General features: G+C 37.9%; 1 protein-coding gene across 1 annotated transcript in view; it reads left to right on the top strand.

Moving 5' to 3' along the window:
• LOC128739257 (uncharacterized) overlaps positions 1-21,450 on the top strand; it is a 134,936-nt gene that overhangs the window by 66,091 nt on the left and 47,395 nt on the right. The window contains exon 3 of the mRNA XM_053834734.1: positions 21,300-21,427. Within this exon, the coding sequence (XP_053690709.1) occupies positions 21,300-21,427 (128 nt within the window). The remainder of the gene's footprint in view (positions 1-21,299; positions 21,428-21,450) is intronic.

Genomic DNA, 21,450 nt, shown 5'->3' with positions numbered 1-21,450 from the left:
AAAGGACTGTTTAATGATGGTGACGCGACTTTTCGTTCAACAACGATGGACACTCTGGATGACTCGGACTGTGCTAGAATTATTCTACTATCGACAGAACCGGTCGATGAGAGAAAAAGCATGATTTGTAACTCGTACTCTCCAGTTTAATGTTCCGGGTAAACGTGAGATCGACGCGGGAACCACCGAGGGTGCACAGTAGTCTAAAAGGGCGAGAAGTGGAACTTTTTTCCTAGTGTCTCTTGTTTTCATTTTATCATTTATGGTCTTCAGCACTTTTGATCGTATGAATTTCCCCCTTATTCTTAAACTTTCAAAAGTTAGTCATCGCTTACTTTTTTGTGTTAGGAAATACAGACATAGTTTCTTCGGCAAAGTTGTAAATTTTATAAAAACAAGCAACTTTGCTGAAGAAATAAAATTTCTATCTTTATCGAGTGCTGAACTAAAGGGCATATTCTTTAAAACTTCTTTAAAAATTGGTTTTTCATACTTAGCTTTTGTTAGTTGCATATTACAAGAATGTACTGTTCTAGGCAATTATCGAAGCTCTCAAAATACACGTTTCTGCAGAAGACCGCAAATCTCTGGGACTTTAACTTTCAAAGTTATCGCATATTGAAGTTTAAAATTTCCATAGCAGCTCGATTCATGTCCATTTTTTTCGTTCGTAGATAGACACATGATTTCTTCGGCAAAGTTATGGAAAATATGAAGGTAAACAATTTTACTAAAGAAATGACATTTCTATTTCTATCGAGTGCAGAGCTATAGAGCATTTTTTTTTTGAAAATTCTTTAAATATAAGTTATATTTAGCGTATGTTGGTTGCATTTTACAAGAGTATATGGTTCTAGGCGATTATCAAAGGACTTAAAACACACGTTTTTACAGAAAGTTGCAAATCTCTAGGACCTTTCCTTACAAAGTTATCGCTTATTTAAGCTTCATTTTTCCTTAACTTCACGAGTCAAAAGCGATAACTCTGTAAGGAAAGGTCCTAGAGATTTGCAATGTTCTGCAAAAACGTTTTATTACGCCCTTTAATAATCGCCTAGAACCATATATTCCTGTAAAATGCAACCAATATAAGCTAAGTATGGAAAACTAATTTTTAAAGAATTTCCAAAGAAAATGTTTATGATGTCCTGCCCCGGGAGCTCCCAAAACCTTGCTTTCGAAGAGGTCTTAAAAGTGGCGCAAATTCAATAAAAAATGCTGTTCAGTGGCGGAATCTAATAGATCTGACGAATAAATAAATGCCGAGATGAGATCGTTTTATAACTTCACTTATTATCTGTTTGCTTTTCTTTCATTCATATATTTTATTATTCTTAAATTTTGATTCTTTGGAGTAACTAATTAAAACGATTCTAAATATATATTCTGTATGTGGATAGATAGTGTTTTATCTACTTTCAGAGAGCAAAATAAGGCGCTATAACCTTGGTCTGTTACAGGTTGGCTTGTGTTTAATGCCACAAGTTCATCCCTGAGGGTCCGAAGTAGGCAATTAAGTGCGACCAAGGGCACTATAACCTAGGTTTTCACCAAGGGCAAGTAAGTAAATGTACCTGTCCCATCCCCGAGGGTCCGGAGTAATAATTTTCCCTTTACTAGCCAAATACTCCCAACGAAAATCAAAACTTAATCAACATAATTATTAATCCGAAGCGGTTGGTACGAGACGTCCCCGTTTCTTCTACCCCTGTAGATTCAGATATCTATCTATGTATGAATAACTTATTCACACAAGATTCATTTCAATGAATCGTCCCTGCGTCAATACTTCACAGTTGGCCCGGCCGATTTAACATTTGCAAGATATCTCGGATGTTTCGCAAATGTCAATACTGACAAGAAAACAATTTGAAATATTTCTATGGTTAGAAATAATTAAAATTATTTTCAGGAATCCTTTGTTGTAGCTGTGATAGTATTAATGAGATAAGATAGCATAAGATGGGCGATAGAAGTGTTTAATCAAAACACAGGCATAACTAAACAGGCGAAACTAAATAAAAAAGCCAAAACAAGGCGAAATAGGGCTGGGCGAATCTCATTGTCAAAATGCTTTGAGGCTCATTTCAAGGGGTTAAACTAGAAAACTTAAATTTTGAGCTAGAATGCACAGATTTAATGCAGTATTGCTGTGAAATTATCAGATTGCTTTATTCTACTCCAATTTATGTCTTTAAACTCGATTTTTGTCACTTTTATTTAAATTACGACTTGAAAATGTATCAAATTATCACAGTGATATTCCTCATTGTTTACATTTGGCTAGTTGCGCCCTAATCGCGAATCACTCCGGATCTATTTCATTAAAACGAAACCAACCAGTAACTAAACTTTTATGATCTGTTTCTACGTTGAATAGTGCTTTTCCTCTGGTAATCGGTAGACGGTACGCGCGTGTTTTCAAAAAGTTGAAAATTTTGCGCAACTTTTCTGCGGCCTACAAAAGAACACTAATAATAAAGCATTTACAACCTGCAGACGTGTTGGAAGTTCGTTCGGAATGGCGAAAAATTCAACTTTTCCCTCGTTTCCTGTGTTATTATGGTATTAACTGGGCAAGAAAATATAATAAACTCTTCAATCGTTGTGTGGCCCTTAAAAGGACCGATTGTTTGAATATCATAATTCCAGCTTGCAATAAACTTGCACTAACGCACTTAACGTAGTTCTCTGTTCGGTAAATTGGAGTACCGATAACCGCAAACCAGGCACGGCTTGTTGCAACGGACCAACCGGAAAGTCTCAGCAGCTACGCGATCAACGAAGCCGTTCGTGTAAGTTCCTGAGTCACGATTAAATACCACTCCATGTGGCCAACTGCAAGTGACGTGGGATGATTCTGGTCGTTTTGTTGTCGCAAGCAGCATATTTCCTGCCAAGCTCCAACACACGCTCAGCATACTTTCCTTTCCTCAGCAGCCGACGAATACGACCGACCGGGAACTGCAGACGTGCACGACTGCGTCACCGCTCGTATTGCCGTTGGTGGTACATCTCAGTTTTCAAGCCAATTGGTAATCGACGAAAAAGGGTAGGATTCCATTTAATTCTCTTGTAACTTTATTATAGTAGAATTAAATGGAACTTTCCATCAACTTTCTCGGTGATTCCGAAATTGTACCAAGACTTGTTCGATAATAATAATTGGAAATTATTTCAACCAATCACAAGTCGATAATTTCTAGTACGACCGAATTAGAGTTATTTTCAGTTTTTCAGTAACGCGCATTGAAAATCAATAGTTTTCTATATTTTCAATATTTTATAATTATGAATTATAAGCCGAAGCGTGAAAACGCATTTCTACTTTGATAACGTCATTTCCAACAACCAATCACGAAGCGAGAATTCTGGTAAAACATAGGTTCATTATTTTCAATTTTTCAATAGTTCATCGTCAAGAATCCATACTTTTCTTCGTTTGGGTCAATTCTTAGAAGATTTCCCGATCGATTGGTGTAAGAATATTGAGACAAATCAGCAATCAACGAGAAAGAGTAAAATTCGATTTAATTCTACTGTAACTTAGCTATAGTAGAATTCAAAGGAATTTTCCTTCAACTTTCTCGTTGATGCGTGAATTGTACCAAGACCACTAGCGTACCCAGACATAAACAAAAGGCGGGGCACCGGACCTTTCGGAAAATCGAGTATTTCAAATTGAATTAGAAATTGAACTTCTAATTCTAGAAATGTGTTCTACGAACTCAAGTTTGCTGTCTATCAGAATTTACAAATCCTTCACAGTCGTCTTACGTCCCAAGCTAGTTGCTTGGTAATCAAACACAATTCGTGCACGTAACCTGGTGAATGATATTATGCAGCATCGGTTCACGTTTGCTTCCATTCCGTTCATACTGCACCGATCCATGCGCGTGTTGATATCCGATTGAAGTGTGCAACAATCTGCGAGCGTCGTGATTACTCGGTAGAATTTGAGATCGTCAGCGTACAATAATTTTGGCGACTTTAATTTCCAGCATAAATCGTTAATAAATAAAACGAACATCAATGGCCCCAGAACGCTGCCCTGAGGTACACCGGATTGAATTTGGAGTGGGGTAGAGCAGACTCCGCAAATCTTCACTGTTGAGCTCCGATCCGTAAGATAAAACAGGATCCATTGTACCATCCATTCTGGTAACCCTATTCTTTTGAACTGCTCAACCGCCAGAATGTGTGGAACCTTGTCAAAAGCTTCGATCTGTTGTCGTTTTTCCATTTTGTCCACAAGAGTCGACACGTAGCTTAGCAAATTTGTTGTGGTCGAGCGTTTTTTTTCATAAAACCATGTTGATCTGTAGCAATTATGGATTTAACAGATTGGTAGAGTTCATCGTGCACCATACTTTCAAACACTTTAGGTAGACAGCTAAGAATGGAAATCCCACGATAGTTCTCCACCTCGCACAGTGGTCCAAACAGCGAAATACGTGATCGTGTGATATAGCGCCAAAACGTGAAGTTTTTCGCATATAATTTCTTTAGGAACATTACTTGGTATTATAAGCCCCTTCTTGTGAGAAAAATCTTTGGGTGATTAATTCCCTTAAAAGTGAGATACGAAATTTATTTTCTCGTACATTCCAGATACAGGTTTGGTGCTTTCGGCAAAGTTGTAGTAAATATTAATGCAAACAACTTTGTCAAAGACACCATACTTGTATCTCTTCATCGAAATTATCTATGAAGCGTTATTCGTGGACAAACCCTTTAAAACAGTTTCTAAACCCTGACTTATTCTGGTCAAATTTTACGTTATCATAGTGTTCTAGAAAGTTGTTTATCTTGCTAAAATCAATGTTTTTGTAGAACATTGTTATACGTGATTTTCTGAATTTTCGGAGATTTTGAGCTTTTTTGATGAAAAATAGTACTTTTTTGAGCTTAAATATTTCCCAAGGTGGCAAATGGTAACAGATCAAACAACTCGTACTTAAAAGTACAACAAAAAGATGTGTTGCTTATTTTAGTTTTGGTTTGAGTAAAGTTAATTGTTAACTGCTTGTTAATTCGTGTTTTCTAATTAAATAGTTATTTAGTCATTCCGAGAAAATTCGACCTTCTGTGACTGTTGTTGAAATTCGGCCATTTGGTTTTCAGCCATTCGTGATTTGACCATTTGTGTTTCGGCCATTCGGTACCAGCCCATTATGAGTGTGATCTTTTGAAAAGACACCAATCGAAGGTATTGAACAAAATAGACTTAAGTTAGTTATTTGGAAGTCTTGCTCTTATTAATTGCGGCAAATAATTTTAAGTCTTCATTCATTTTCGACTCGAAAATAGGCGAAAAAATTGCTGGTAACTCAACTTGTTAGAAAGAGATTGTCAACGTAAACAAAATGGCGTTTATTACATCCCAAATACATTTTAATTGTTCTATAAACATGACTGAGATGGATTTTTAAAACAACTACAACTTTTGAGGATACAAACGGATACAGACAATTGATACTTGCTTTTAAAGGTTTTTTGTTGTACTTTTAAGTAGGAGTTGTTTGGTCTGCCACCATTTGCCACCTTGGGAAATATTGAGCCTCAAATTAGTACTATTTTTCATCAAAAATGCTCAAAATCTCCGAAACTGCAGAAAATCGCGTATAATAATGTTCTACAAAAACGTTGATTTTAGCAAGATAAACAACTTTCTAGAACACTATGAACACATAAAAGTTGACCAGAATAAGCCAGGGTTTAAAAACTGTTTTGAAGGGTTTGTCCACGAATAACGCTTCATAGACAATTTCCATGAAAAGATACAAGTAAGGTGTCTTTGGCAAAGTTGTTTGTATTGATATTTACTACAACTTTGCCAAAAGTACCAAACCTGTATCTCGAATGTACGAGAAAATAAATTTCGTATCTCACTTTTAAGGGAATTAATCACCTAAAGGTTTCTCTCACAAGAAGGGGCTTATTATACCAAGAAATGTTCCTAAAGTAACTATATGCGATAAACTTCACGTTTCGGCGCTATATCAAACGATCACGTATTTCGCTGTTTGGACCACTGTGCCTCGTTGAGAGGTACGCAAGAGCACCAGTACAATTTCTCACGAAGAACGGTGGCAGCTTATCAGGACCGGGTGCTTTTGATCCATCGATGGATTGCAGCTTAAGCAGGACATCGTGGGCCGAAAAATTCATTCGAAGCATATTTACACCATACTGCGGTACATTTACATACAAGTACGCTTCATACAAAGGTGCTGAGTTATTACTTGACACACTTTGAAAGAAAGACGACGAAATATTCACGGACTCCTGAAGCGTGACCGCATCGATTCCGTGGTAACGCATGTTTTCCGGTATCCCTTTTGTAGATTCACGGTCTTTAAAGTAGCTCCAGAACGATTTTGGGTCCACTTTTACATTTCCTTCTGTGCAACGAATGTAATCACGAAAGCTTGAATCATTCAAAGAGTTGAATTGAGCCTCAATTTCACGCATTTCAATTTTTCGCGACTCATTCCGACCCTTGAAGAAATGTTTCCTGGCTTTCCGAACACGAGTTCGAAGATTCCGAAGGTTAGCATTCCACCACGGCAAATTTTTGCGAATTTCACGTTTCCTTTTTCTTAGTGGTACATTAGTTTCGAGCATAATTCCAAATCCAGTTTCAACTTTAATTTCAACTTCAATCATTCAAATTCAAATATCATTCTCATTTCATGTCTAATTCCAAGTAGGGTAAGACTGTCCAGAACGCACCGGGGGGTAGAATGGCCCATGCTATTAATTGCTTAAAAACCCGGAAACTATTTGGTAAAATTATGAATACGCATTTTATTTTGGTGTAAAATGTTGTATAGAATGTAAAAGCATCAAACATAGCCACATCCAATAAAATCAAGCGATTATCCGCGATCTCATTCCACATGTAAGAAATCACGGTTTTCTCTTAAGCTTTTACCACTAGTCGGTATGCAAATTTCATAATAAATGCAGTCTATCTAATTGATATACTGTCATACTCGATAATTCATCACAAAAACGGCATTAACTAGGCATGTTTTTCACATAAATTGCAAAAAAAAAACTTCAAAATGCAAAACAGGGATAGAATGCATCACAGCGGGATCGAACTGTTATAAAATATTTTTAATTTGCAGTACATCTTTTGTTTCGGATTATTTATTAAAAATGTAGCAATATTATGTATTGTAAAGGACTTAGAATTTGCCTTAAACCTAATTGTACATTGTTTAACTTACAATGTTTCATCACACATCAGTTGGAAGAAAGTATATGATTAAATTTTATTGCCAATTATGTTGAGATATGAACCCATTGTATCCCAGCAAACAAGCATATGTAACAAACGCTACAACGAACGCTTCCGCCATTTCGGCAGCCTAGTTTTAGGAGTTTATACAACACGTGATTGAATGGTAAATTTTTTGGTTGCGTTTAAAGCCTAGCTGGGAAAACTTGGTGCGTTTTGTCCACGGGCTTTGGCGTTCTGCCTCACATAATGATTTTGACTCTTGCTAAAAATCGTCAAAAATAACAAAAAATACTGGTTTTTGTTAGGAAATTTCACCAGGAGTAAGTGTAAAAAAGATCCCAAAGTCTTCTAGAAGTTGAAAAACGTGGAACAAACACGCCGTTGCTCTTCTGCACCACTTTACCCTATAACTTCCAGTCTAAATTGTTCCAAATTTAATGCCCTATGTTAAGTCCGATTTCAAGTCCAATTTCAACTTTAACTCTAGTGCAGTTGCAATTCTAATTTCTAGTTCAATTTTAACATTGTTTTTGAATCCATTTCCTCCCGAAAGCTCGGAGTTTTCAACCTAACTGGCCGGTACCGTCAAACGGGGTAACTGGCAACAGCGGGGGTAACATGCAACAACACAACATATCGATCCAATTTACTGTGCATTTTGATCTGTAACTTCAATTTTTAATCTATATCAGTCTCGGAATCTTGTTGTTAACAGTTCAAAGAAGCCATAGATACTGTTATGTTGATTTTCTGCCGTTTTGGTGATTTTTAAAAAATTCCACAAGATGGTGTCAAATCCATCGTCAAATTTTCGTCAGTAAAACGTTTGTGTCGCCCACAGGCACTTCAAATAAAAGAAGCCTAACATACATTTTTCATAGCATGATGAACAATAAGGAAACAAAATAATCGATTTATGATGACTAGTTTTGTTTATCTTACTTGTTACCACGTCATTCGTAAAACAAGTACATAAACGGGGTAACTTGCAACAGCTGGTAAATGTAAAAAAAACTGTGTTCCGTTAGCTTCAAGAGGCAAGTTATCATTTAATTTTGCATCGAACAATACTAAAGCACACCTGAAGAGTGTAAGATACTTTCGGTAAGTCGGAAACATGCCAGTTTTTCACTGGATATACTGAAAATGGCCATAGAAGAGGCCAAAGAGAAAATAACCTCACTGAGAAAATTGACCAGCAATATGACTGTGTCTAATTACGATCCCTCGTAACGTAATGAACATTCATATATTACGTAACCAAGATACCGATGATTTTTAACTCTCCCGCTCCACTTTATCGTCACGGAAGAATATCGAAAATTGGAGGGTTTAAAGGGAAATCTTCTGCTTGGCTTGTTATTATTTTAACATTTTTGTTCTATTCTTTACGTATTTTTGCTTATACTGTCATATTATCGTTATTAATTATTAACGATAAGAAAACTTTATCAATAATCGTTATAGATTTCGATCGGCATTTCCCATCATTACAACTCTCCCATCTGAGCTGTCATTTGATTTAGCAGTGGCGTAAGTACCAGTTGGTGGAAAAGCAAATAGTATTTAATTTTTCATTTATTTCATATATGCTGCATATTTGTTCAAGTTATGAATTATGCGTGGAATTGTGTATTTAGAAACTATTTTTATATTATTCTTAGCGTCGATAACAACTCTACGTAAGCATTAGAATTCAAATAGGAATCAACCAAGATTCATGGTTGTTTCCCACGAATTTTTGAAAAACTGGTAATTTTCTTTTTCTGTTTTTCATTAATATTTTTTTGCAAGACTAAAAACATGAGATTAGTCATTGTCAGTTTTTCATGTTTAGAAATCAATTTTCTAAAACTTTTCCTTTGATATAATTTTTGAGCAGTCGGTAGTTCTCGAGATACAACAATCTTTCAAACATAATGCACGTAAAAATAAATAAGCCCTTTTCAAAGGCGAGTCTTGAATCAAAATGGTGCCAAAATCTGTGTAAGTCTTGAATCAAAATGGTGCCAAAATCTGTGTAAGGTGTATATTTCGTCCTATTCTACACGTTGGTAAACTTTCACACAAATCGGAGAGGTTAATTTCAGATTTCAGATTATAAATTGACTTTTTTTTTTGCTTATTTGTTCGTGTTCAGATTTCAGCTTTTTTTTAAACAATTTCGCATGGAATTGCTCAAAAAGTGAAAAAAAACGACATATACGCATACGATTACCTCCGGAGGTAATCCCATCAGGCCACAAGTTTCTACGCTACTTATCTACCTACTACCTGGTTGGGTTGGGTTGGGTTCAGACTTGATCAGTTTCGCTCGGTTAGTCAGTGGAGTTCATCAGGACGTTATACTGGTACAGAATTAGAAGTGTGTTTTACGAAATTAAAAGTGTGTTTCCTCATCTGCGTTGGAGTCTCTTTTGGCGCCCTTCAGTAAGCAAGCGATGAGTACTAAAAAGGCTCGTGCGCAGCCTGCTGCCATCGCGGACACAGGAACCGACCGGCTCACGGAGAGCAATCAATTTTCGATCCTTCCGGAGGACATCGGTAGCGGTCAATCCGTGGCCCGAAAGGGGCGCATCAGTTCAATCACAAGTTGTAGTTCAAACCAAAGTGAAATCAGTATGGAGTTACCGTCGAGTGAGCAGTACGTCTGCCTGCCGAAACATATTTTCGAGAAGATTTTTTTGCATCTGAGTGTTCCGGACCAATTCAGGGCTTCGTTAGCCTGTAAACAATGGTATTCGGAATTATTTAGTTCGCAAAAGTTTCTAGGCAAACCTCTCTCCGTGAAGATTTATCAGCTGAAACAGGGCAACATACAACTGATAGATAAAAAAATTATTGCGAACAGCAAGAGGAAATTTGAGAGCATATGTTTTCCACTAACTTATCAATGGAAACGGTTCGATTTGAGGAAGATGCTCTCTACAATCCATTTTCTTCAAAATCGACATAAAATTCTCTCGGCCACGATAAAAGGCTTCTGCTCTCATCATCTGGCGATGCCTGGTTTTATCTACTTTTTGGGCCGCAGAATGGGTGATCTACAACATTTAGATATAAACATTAACTTTATCGGAATTAATTCCAATATAGAGTGGGTTACTTTTTTTCAGTGTGTGAACAAACTACACAGTCTTACCATGCATCGCTGTCACATTATGGCCTTTCGCGCTGTTGCTCTTGTCTGCAACAAGCTGTCTAAATTGACTCTGATCAAGTTTGTTCTGACCAATAATATAGGTAGCATGCCGACACTTATGACTTTTCCGGAACTTCAAGAGCTGGTCATTGATGAAATGGACGTTCTGCCGAGAAAAGACTTCGCTATAGCGATCGGTGTTCAGACATTACTACTGCCGAAGGTAAAATACATCACAGTACTGCTTACAAAGTTACCCGTACTTGAACCTCTCCGCATTCGTTTGGAACTGCATGCTCCTTGTCTAGAGAGTATGACCGCCTCGTACCCGGCCCTGTTAAACATCGATCTCATCGGAGCAAACCTCTTTCGCACATTGACGGTCTTTGTTAACATTTGCGATCATCGCAAACTAATTAATCGGTCAAATGAGGCTTGGCGACGGAACCTACAGCTCCAACTGCCTCCCGAAGTTATTGAATCGCCGGAGCGATTACGGTTAGCGAGACTAGAACACCACTTCAGCAATACGTATTGGTACAGCGAGCTGGAGAAAATAACCGTTCATTCGGGGTTGCCGTCGCCCTTGGTACCCAAAATATTCTCGTTAATTGCAGTCCACTGCCCTAGGCTCAAGCAACTATCAACAGATCAACCATTAAGTTCGGATTTGCAGACGTCCTTCGCTGAGCGCGATGTTCAGTTGTTGATGCACAGCGCAGATCATACAACCCGCCAGTTTTTTGCCCCTCAAGACGTAAATATACCGAAGTACGTGAAGTGTTATGAGTATCGTATTGACTCTTTTGCACCGCCACTGGAAGACCGTTTCCTTGAGGAAGGATACCGTCGCAGGTTGGATCATATATGAATAAACTCACAGAAATGATGTTTCTGGTTTCTAGCATTCTGGGCAAAACGATTGTTAGTATAATTATGATACGAGATTTTTTCAAACATTACACAAATAAAGATTTTAATTAGCAATAATTTTATGTTTGACTTTTATTATATTTGCGTAATTTGCCAATGATTGCACAGCTAAGCCCTTGAGATTGGAGATTTAACGATATTTTCTAAACAATTAATTACAAATAGACAACATCATAAAAATCTGAATCAGATGTGAAAATGTGTTCCCATTACATGGCTTTTTGTGGAAAAGTATGCGATTTTTTGACAACGCTTGAATGCCCAATCGTTGAACACTTCTGAAGCCGTATTGTCCTATAGTTGAACACTTATCGTCCAATGGTTGGACATGCAATATAACATGATTAACATAATAGTTTACTATTAGGAATGAATACATTTTAAGATAAATTCATTAAAACGCAATTCAGCAACTTGCAATTTTAGTTGAAAATGAACTTGACATTGGACATTGAATTAGAGTTGAATTTAGACAAGGACACGAAATTAGACATGAAATTTTACTTGAAATCAGAATTGACATATTTCGTCTTATTCTCTCATACGTTCAACCTTTTCTATATTCCTTTTTTCTGTTTTCCAATTTAGTTTGTTTACTGTATGTTCCGTTTTTCCTTCTTTTCTGTACCGTTTCTTGGCTTTTACGCTATTTCATGTTTTTTGTCTCGTGTTTTCTGTTTTTCTTTGTTACCTGTTCCAATTTCTCAATTTCCATCCTCGTTTTCCTCTTGTTTATCACTCTTCTTCTTTCCTCTGCTTCTTCTTCTTCAGCATAGAGCCGGGGTGGCTCGTGCTGTTTCAAGCACTCGTCTCCATTCAACTCGGTCTTGGGTCACTCGTTGCCAATTTCCTAGTCGTCTCAGAAGTCGCAAATCGCTTTCGACCTGGTCGAGCCACCGTGCCCCCCTGTTCCTGGTGCCGGTGGGGTTGTTGAAGAGGACCATTTTCGTCGCACCGGCGTCCGGCATCCTTACGACGTAGCCTGCTAACCTTGTTCGTGCATTGTCTGCCATAGCTTGTCTCGATCGACTGTATCATATGCTGCTTTGAAATCAATAAAGATGTGATGCGTGGGCACGTTGTACTCCCGACATGTCTGCAAGATCTGTCGGAAAATTTGGTCCGCAGTTGCGCGAGCCCCCATGAAACCCGCCTGATAATTCCCTGCGAAACCTTGTGCTATCGGTGACAACCGGCGAAACAAGGTCTGGGAGAGCACCTTGTAGGCGGTGTTTACCAGCGTAATATCGCGATAGTTGCAGCAGTCATGTTGTTTCTCCGCCATGTTTATAAAGCTCTGCCGATAGGCGGTCCTTCCCAGCGGCTTTATTGGTCTTCGGCAGCCCGATTTCTCGTTTGACTTCTTGGAGATCAGGTGCTAGGACATTACTATCTTCCATGGGCGCTCCTAGGACTTGGAGTTTGAGACATTATTTTCAAATTTTTAATATTGCAATCTTAAAAATCAACATTTTTCTTCGTTTGGGTCGAAGTGTAGAAGATCTGTTGAGTGGTTAACTTGTTAAGTACGAAAAAATGTCATTTACGTGTAAAATGAAAAGAAGGTGCCCTAAGTGGGAACTTTGAGGAACCCCAGAGGTGACTTGAATGAGGTCATGCCCTCACTGACCTTGTAACCGAACGATTTGTTTGCGTTCCGTTAGCTATGACTGAAGCCATTTCAATAGTTTCGGTTCTATTCCAATAGATAGACTAAAGTCTAAATAGCTTCTATGTGGTTAACATTGTCCAATAATGGTTCAATAATTCTACGATAGTTACCAATGTCTGAGTTTGTTCCTGGTTTGAAGATAGAGATTAAATACAAAGATTTCCATATTAGCGGGAAATTTCCGTTTTTCAGAAACATGTTAAACAGGCGTTGTAATGGTGTAGTAAGTTCAAAAGGCGCAGGTTTTCCAGAAAGAACGTAGTCCTACGTCGAAACTCAGAAAACATCTGGCCGTTAGCGTTAAAATCTGACAAATGATTGTCCTCCAACAGAACGTTGTCAATAGAATAGAATTGAATTGGAACACGTTCATAACTTTCTGATCGCAGTAACCTGTATTCGCCACGTGGTAAATTTTGCAGCACAATAATCAACCATTTTCTTCGCAGTTTTGTTTATCATAGTTTATTATGGTGTTGTTAAGAATAATATTTCTAGGATTTATGCTTATTTTCCAGGTAAGAATTATATTCGTAATTTTGTGGATAAGAGAATTAGCATGCCTGATTTCTTCTTACGTTGTAGACGTCAATAATTGGTAACTATTTTACACTACCCACGTTCTACTGGGAATATTTTATCACCCAAAAATAAGTTTAGCCGATTTTTCCCCATCGAGATGTAGGTAGATACAAATCCCTGATGTGCTCTTTTAAAGTATTTTTCCAAAATTATGCTGACAGCTAGAGCTGAACTTAGTCCCCACAGGTATCTTTCAAGCAAGCAACATGTCCCCAGCAGCATAGGATTAACTTTAGCTTGATGAAGAGGTGGCCGGGTAGGTATTATTGCAGTAGTGTTCGGTAAAACCTATGATGCCATACCATGGCACTAACCGGACGGATCCGCCTCAAAACGGCCTGCATGTAGGTACACACACCGGAGATGAAATATGGTAATTGCGTAGAATTATACACTTTCGCCGGCCCACGTTGGTATTATACTATGTGTCCCGAACCGGATAGTCGTGCATAACACTCGAAATATCTGCCATACATTGTTTCAATTGTTCCTCGTAACAGTATTTTGTGGTCACTGTGCGAGGTGCTAGTTCGAAAATGTAAGTGTCACTTTTTGAAACGATAAAAAACTATTTTATGGCAACTCTGTATTGTCAGGATGCATTGCAGAATGCATTGTTAACGATAGGTTTTGGATTTCCAGAGGTGCTAAGCAATTTGTCACAGACGGTTTAGCATAGAATCTAATCCGTCGCTAGGACCAACACGGTGTAAATTGAATGTCTAACATGGGTCAAAGCCTATTATGATTGATTGCCATCTTTAGTGCATTATGAAGTGGAGATTATGCGGGAAATTTTCACTTAATTAAATGAATTCATTATACACGGTCTATTGTTAACAGGATTAGCTTGCATGTTGGCTTTCAGTAATGGTAACCATAATTATCAAGGTGTTGTAAAAAGCAGTTTTGTGTTTCATTGTTTGTGGGTCAACGCGACCAAAGCTTGGTTGACTTCCGCCGATAAGGGATACCGTAAAAGTAAAAGATTTCAATTTATTGAACAGGTCACAGGACAGAAGTTTGTGTGTAAACCATCAATATAGTACGGTAAGCCACACTCACTTAAGGTGAAGGTCGTCAGAGGCCAGCTGTTTTTTACTGATTTCAGTACTTGTTTCCACTATCGTTTTGTTTATGCTAAGTTTAGTTTATGCTGAGTTGCTAGTAGTAGGTAATAATCTGTTATGAACAATTATGAAACGCAGAATCGCGTATCCATTTTTGCTGTTGAACTAGATCCGACAGTAATTCTATCAGATGAAATGTTGTTTACGGTGAATTTTATTATCAGAGAATTTTATAAGTATATTTTCGACACTTTTCGACCGTTAATTTAATAGTGAAAATTATTGGCCAATTTCATGCTCAACGTAAATATGGCATCACTCCCATTTCCTTGGTAACGTATCAACAACGACGGTCGCGGATTCGGAATTGCAATCGAAATGAAGTAAAGTTTTTCATATAAATTCAAGTGAACAGTTTGGGCAAAATCATTATAATATCTTACTAGATAACTATTCGGTTGGTAAATTCAAGTTTTCTGTGTTTCAAGTTAAGTTTTGCGAGTGATGTGATGAATGGAACGGCCGAAAAAAATTAAAGAAAAATCGACGGCGAAAAAGTGAAAATATAGTGATGAATTTTAATTGGGCAGAAATCTCAGTATTTAGTGTAAGTTATGCCCCAAAAAATAATAGAACCTATAGAATGCAATGTTTATTGCTTCGAGTTGCAAGATCTGATTACGGCTAGCAGGTTGGCTGAACTAATTTTATTTTAAGCTGTGTCGCTGCGCTTGCTCCTCACTATTTGGTAGTGTCTGAAAGTATTCATCACCCTTACAGCATTGGATTGTTTTCACACCAGGATTCCTGTTTTTGGAGTCCCGAGAACTTCTATTTCAAAGTGAAGACGATTCCTTTACCGAATTTCAGGTAAATTCTGAGGATTCAACTGTTGAAATCTAATATAAGAATCCTTCTTCTATATACAAGGCATTCTATACGAATCCTCTCCAGAACTCCTCCACACGAATTCAGAATTCCTATGCAACGAATCCCATGGGAATTCTATGCGAATCCTTTTGGTTCGTTCGGGCGGATTCGCAATCATCACAGGTGTGTGATGCTGTTATTGTCCAATAAAAATTTCAAACGTCATTTCTACTCGAAACTGCTCTTTGCATGCCCTTCGTTGTCGCACCGTTGCTGGCAATGTACTCCTCTAGTTTTGTCTTCTCTGTCCAGCAGCCCAATATGTTTCAGATTAAAAAATTATATTCACAAAATTGTTGTTTTGTCATTTCTCTGGAGTTTTTACGGTATGCTTTAATCGTTCATTTTTGTTGTCTTTCATTTTCATCAGCTTTTCACCTGTTTGTCATCACTTTTACGTCATCTTTTCGCCGCCTTTTCCCCGTCTCATTGTCATCTATTTGATGTCTTTTCGTGGTTCTTATTGTGTCTTTTCGTCGCACGCATTTCGACATCTTTTTTCACCTCTTAGTTTGTATTTTTGTCGCCTTTTCGTTGTCGTTTTGCTATCTTTACTTCACATTTTCGTCGTCTGTTCGTCATTTCGTGACCCCGTTTTCGAATTTTTGTAACTTTCTTCGACGTCTTTTTGTCATTTTTTCAGCACCTTTTCTCAGTATCCTATTTGTTTAGCTGACAACCGAAACTGCCACAAAAGACGATCATTAAGACAGTCTTAATGCTTTTCTGGCAACCAAAATGTTACATTCTTTACTGTCATTTCACAGTTCTTTGTCATCTTTTCGATGCTTTCTAAATGATTTTTTTTTGTCGCGTTTTGTCGTGTTTTTGACGCTCTTTACGCCTTTTTTTATCATTTTTTTTTTTGTTTTTGCCGCTGTTTTGGCGTCTTTGCGTCGTCAGCATCATATTTTCATGTTATTTCCGTTGTCTGTTCATCTTTCGTTAATTTTTTCGGCGTTTTTGTCGATGTTTCGTTGCTTTTTTGGCATCTTTTTGTCGTCTTTTCTTCATTTCGTTGTCTTTTGTCATCGTCTCGCCGTTTTTTAGTTGTCTTTTCGTCTGTTTCTGCAATTTTATCGCCATACTGTTTTCTGTCAAGACAACAAAATGTTATCTTGTCAGTGTCTTTTCGTCGTTCTTTTATCGTCTTTCTGTCGTATATTATTTTTTGTATGTGATTTTATCACTTTTTCATGTTTTTTAATTGTTTTTTGTCATGTTACTTTTTGCCCTTGTTTTACCGTCTGTTCATCGACTTTTTTACATCTATTTATAGTCATTTCGTCATGTTATTGTTGTCTCTTCGATACCTTTTTGTATTCTTCTTGTCATCTCTTTGTTCTCTTCTATCCGTAAACGTAATCTTTTTGTCATCTCTGTGCTATACTTATGTCGTCTTTTAATTTTGACAACTTTAAACGACTTTGTGTCATGTTGTTTGTTTACCTTGTCGTAAGTAGTCATATTTTTTTATCGCTGTTTTGGTTTCTGTTCGTTTTTTCGACCCCATTTCGTCGTCATGTCATCTTTTCGTTGTCTTTTTTTTTCGTGTCCGTCGTCTTTTTGTTGTCTTCTTGCTTTGGGTCGTTTTCTCGACCTTTTTGTTTGTAATTTTTCATCGTCTTTTCTTCGAGGACAAGATGGCAATTTTATTATCTTTTGTTGTTATTTCACCGTTTGTTTTTGTTTATCATTGTATATGTTTGTTTTTTTTTCTTTATCACTTTTCTTTGTCAATTTCCGTCATTCTGTTGGTTGTCAATAGACAACAAAAATGTTACTTCTTTACTATCTTTCCATCGTTCTTTCATTGCTGTTTTAAGCATGTTTCGTCACCCTTTTGACACTTTTTAAACCCCTTTTTTGTCATGTTTTTTGTTCTTTTTGTCGCTGCTTTGGTGTCTTGCTATCGCATTTTCAGTGTGCTTGCTCCCGTCGTATTTTTGTCGTTTTTTATTGTCTTTTTGTCTTATTTTCACCCTCCTTTTTTATTATATTGTATTTTTTATCGTATTTAAGATTTCTTTTTTTATGTTGTGTTTTCTAAAGACTTAAATATTCAACAGTTTTGGATTGACACGTCAAAAGACTAAAGCAGATTACTACAAATAGAACAAGAATTTGGTATCTGAAGGATTATTTCAGCAATTTCTGTGAAATTTATGAAATTCCGTAGATACGAGCGCTTGAATCGTAGGTCCGTAGAAAATTCCTAATTCCATAGATTTGGCATCACTGGTACCTGGTGTGCTTTATGAAGGAACCATGCTACTACGGATCTAATTTTTAAATCCTCCAGATAGGTCGGGAGTACAACGTGCACACGCTTCATATTTTCGTGGTTTTCTAGGCAGTATACGATACAGTCGAGCGCGAACAGCTATGGACAAACAGACGCGACGCATAGTAGCTACCTTGGAGCGAGTGATGTGCTACGTGCGTGTTCCCAGGGCACTCTCGAGTCCCTTTGAATCACGCAGACGGTTGCAGTAGAGTAAAGGACTGTCCTGTATGTTAATCAACATCGCCGTTGAAGCTGTGTTCCGGTTAGCGGGCATTGCAACGAGAGGAACGATCCCAAGCAAAAGTAGCCAACTCCTTGCCTTTGCCAACGATCTCGACATGCTTACCTTGAAACCTTGATACGGCGGAGGCAATCTAAGCCAGACTGAAATCGGCGATAACAACGTTCGCTTCCCACGGACAGTGACTATTGACGGCGCTGAACTAGAAGTAGTTGTTGAGTTCATATATTTGGGGCACCGCCGACAATAATACGAGTAAGGAGATTCAACGATGCATTCAAGCTGGAAGTCAAACCTATATTTCCCCCCCAGCAAGACGCTTCGATCAAGAAGCATGCACCGGAGCAAAAAGCTGAGTTTATACAGAACGTTAATCAGACCACTAATCCTCTACGGACTTGAGGGCTCGACCAGGCTGAACCCGACTTGTTTGTGTCGAGACGCTCAAGGAATTGGCGATGAACCGACGAACGAAATTACTAAATTACTGAGGAGAGGAATTCTTGATACGGCGAGAACTGCTCCAGCTTTATGCTGTTAGAAGTAAGAAGAAACTTCAATTAATATTCTTCCTGCTATCCATTCATCCATTTTCCATCCTTCGTCGTTTTTTGACATCTGTTTTTGGCATTTTTATTGTACTTTCGATGGCTTCCAGCCGTTTTTATTGTCTTTTTATTGTTGTTTTGGTATCTTTTAGACGTCATATTGTCCTCTCTTGCCTCGTTTTTTATCTTTCCATCATTTCTAGTCATCGTTTCGTTATTTTTCTGTTGTCTTTTCGTCACTTTTTTGCCATTTTTCGTCACCCTGCTCGTTGTCAAGACATGTGTCTTGTCCTTTCGTTGTTCTTTCGTCGTTTCTCTGTCGTAAATTCGTCGTTTTTAGGGATGTTTTGTCGCTTTTTAAACGTCTTTTTGCCATTTTTTGTTGCGTTTTTTTGTCATTGTATATTTTTTTGACGTAGGACTACGTCTTTCAGGAAGGTCATTCCATAAAATCTTTCTTGAAAAGTAGTCAGGTTTTGAACGCTAATAGCTTAGTGGTTTCTCGATCGTCATTGTGTCATTGAAAAATTGTAAATAACTCGTACTCATGGTACATGGCCGTACTAGAAATTGTCGCTTTGTGATTGGTTGGAATAATTTCCAATTATTATCGAACAATTCTTGGTACAATTCAGAAATCAACGGGAAAGACGATGGAAAATTCCATTTAATTCTACTATAACAAAGTTACAAGAGAACTTAAAGAAATTCTACCATTGCTGTGCTGTCCTTGATTGCTGTTTGCCTTGATAATTCCTTATTGTGCTCAATATTCAATAATCGTCACGTTGAAAAATTGTCTGCCGTGAATAAGTGATAGCAATTAAAACCAAGTTAACACCAAATTAAACACTGATTCGCCGCAAAAGTTGCGCAGGAAAACGCATTAAAACTAAACCCAATGTTTTGTTTTAATAAATACTGCTGGTCCAATGAACTTTATTGTGATCAGCGGAGAACAATAATCTTTTGTATCTTCATAAAAGCATGTTTTCATCCTTAAAGGAAGGGTAATTGATACAACTGTTAGAAATATCGGCATTCTTCTCACTTTTCTTGCGCAATACAACAGCTTGAACGTTTAGCACATCTCTAGTAACTCCGAAGAAAAGTTTGTTCATTTCTCCGTCGATACGGACAGCCAGCTGCAGATTGGTCTTCTCGTCACCACAGAATCTGCCCGCCTGCGTGCGGATGAATCCAAAATTCCAGCTGTGAAATGCTGGTTTATGTGCGCACGTAATTTTTCTTTTGCAGCAAAAGGCGAACGGCTCACTGGTAACTTTGTAGCTAACGGCAAACGTTAGCTAAGCTACTGCCAACATCTTACTGGCATGTCTAGACGCGACAAAGGGGAAAGCATCAAGGGCAAGCGAAAGTCACGCTCGAGTTAATTCATTGGCTGCTGAGGAAAGGAAACCATTGAAGCTGGAGCTGGCTGCCGTGATGGAATAATAAACTGCGGAAGTGCTGCTCACGACAACAAAAATACCAGAATTATCCCACGTTGCTTGCAGCTGGCCACCTGGACTGGCATTTCATCGTGATTCATGACTATTCACGAACGGCTTCGTCGATCGCATAGCTGCTGTGGCTTTCCGGTTGGTTCGTTTCAACAAGCTGTTTGCCGAAAAGAAAATTACGTTAAGTGAGTGCGTTAGTGCAAGTTTATTGCAAGCTGGAGTTATGATAATCAAACAATCGATTCTTTTAAGGACCACACAACAATTGAAGAGTTTATTATATTTTCTTGTCCAGTTAATACTATAATAACAAAGGCAACGAGGGAAAAGTTGAATTTTTCGCCGTTGCGGACGACTAACAAATGACATTTTTGACCACTTTAAAACGTCTGCAGCTTGTAAATCAGTGTTCTTCATTTGTAAGCCGCAGAAAAGTTTTGCGTAAAATTTTCAGCTTTTTGAAAACTAGCGCATACCGTGTACCGATTAGCAGAGGAAAAGCACTATTCAACGTACATACATACATACATACATACATACATACATACATACATACATACATACATACATACATACATACATACATACATACATACATACATACATACATACATACATACATACCCCTAGTAGCACAGATGTTACAAACCGGTTTTGGCAACTGATTTGTGACTAATTTTAGTGATAAATGAGTTGCTACAACTAAAAGTGCCAAATGTGTGCTGCTTGGGACATTACATACATGGATACATCCTACTATCGCTACAAATAGATTTACGTAGTCCTACGTCAACTATGCGGTCGTGTCTTGTGCACAACCCCTCTGAATTTTTTAATTGAATTAGCATTTTAAGGATTTTTGCTTTTCGATCTTTTTGCTAATGCTAGATTTGAGGAATGCTACTCCTAAACAAAAATGATTGTTGGGAATAAAAATCAAGAATCTAATACCATAGAAATCCATTGCATTAACAGATATAAAATGTTTTTATTCAATAAAAGATAATAAGAATGACACAATTAATCGACAAGCTTAATAGTCGTTCAGCGTGGAACGTTGACAATATATCTCTGTATCTATGATTATATATTGAATATCCTTCCCAGCCGAGTGCCGCCACCTTATTTAACTCTAATCGTTTTTTTCTCTTCTCTTCTCTGTCCCGCGGACTTTTGCAGGTCTGAGCGTAGGTGACGAACTTGGTCTAGCCGAGTCGCTGGGAAACGTCGAAGGCAGCAAACGGCGAGCGCTGAACGTTCGGACCAATGTCAACAACATCGGAGTGCTGCCCGCAGCCAAAATGCCGGTAAGTGCGTGGGAACCGTTCTG

The sequence above is a fragment of the Sabethes cyaneus genome, chromosome 3 (genome assembly GCF_943734655.1).
Source record: "Sabethes cyaneus chromosome 3, idSabCyanKW18_F2, whole genome shotgun sequence".
In the NCBI taxonomy this organism is placed as follows: Eukaryota; Metazoa; Arthropoda; class Insecta; order Diptera; family Culicidae; genus Sabethes; species Sabethes cyaneus.
This window is presented reverse-complemented; position numbering and strand designations above follow the sequence as displayed.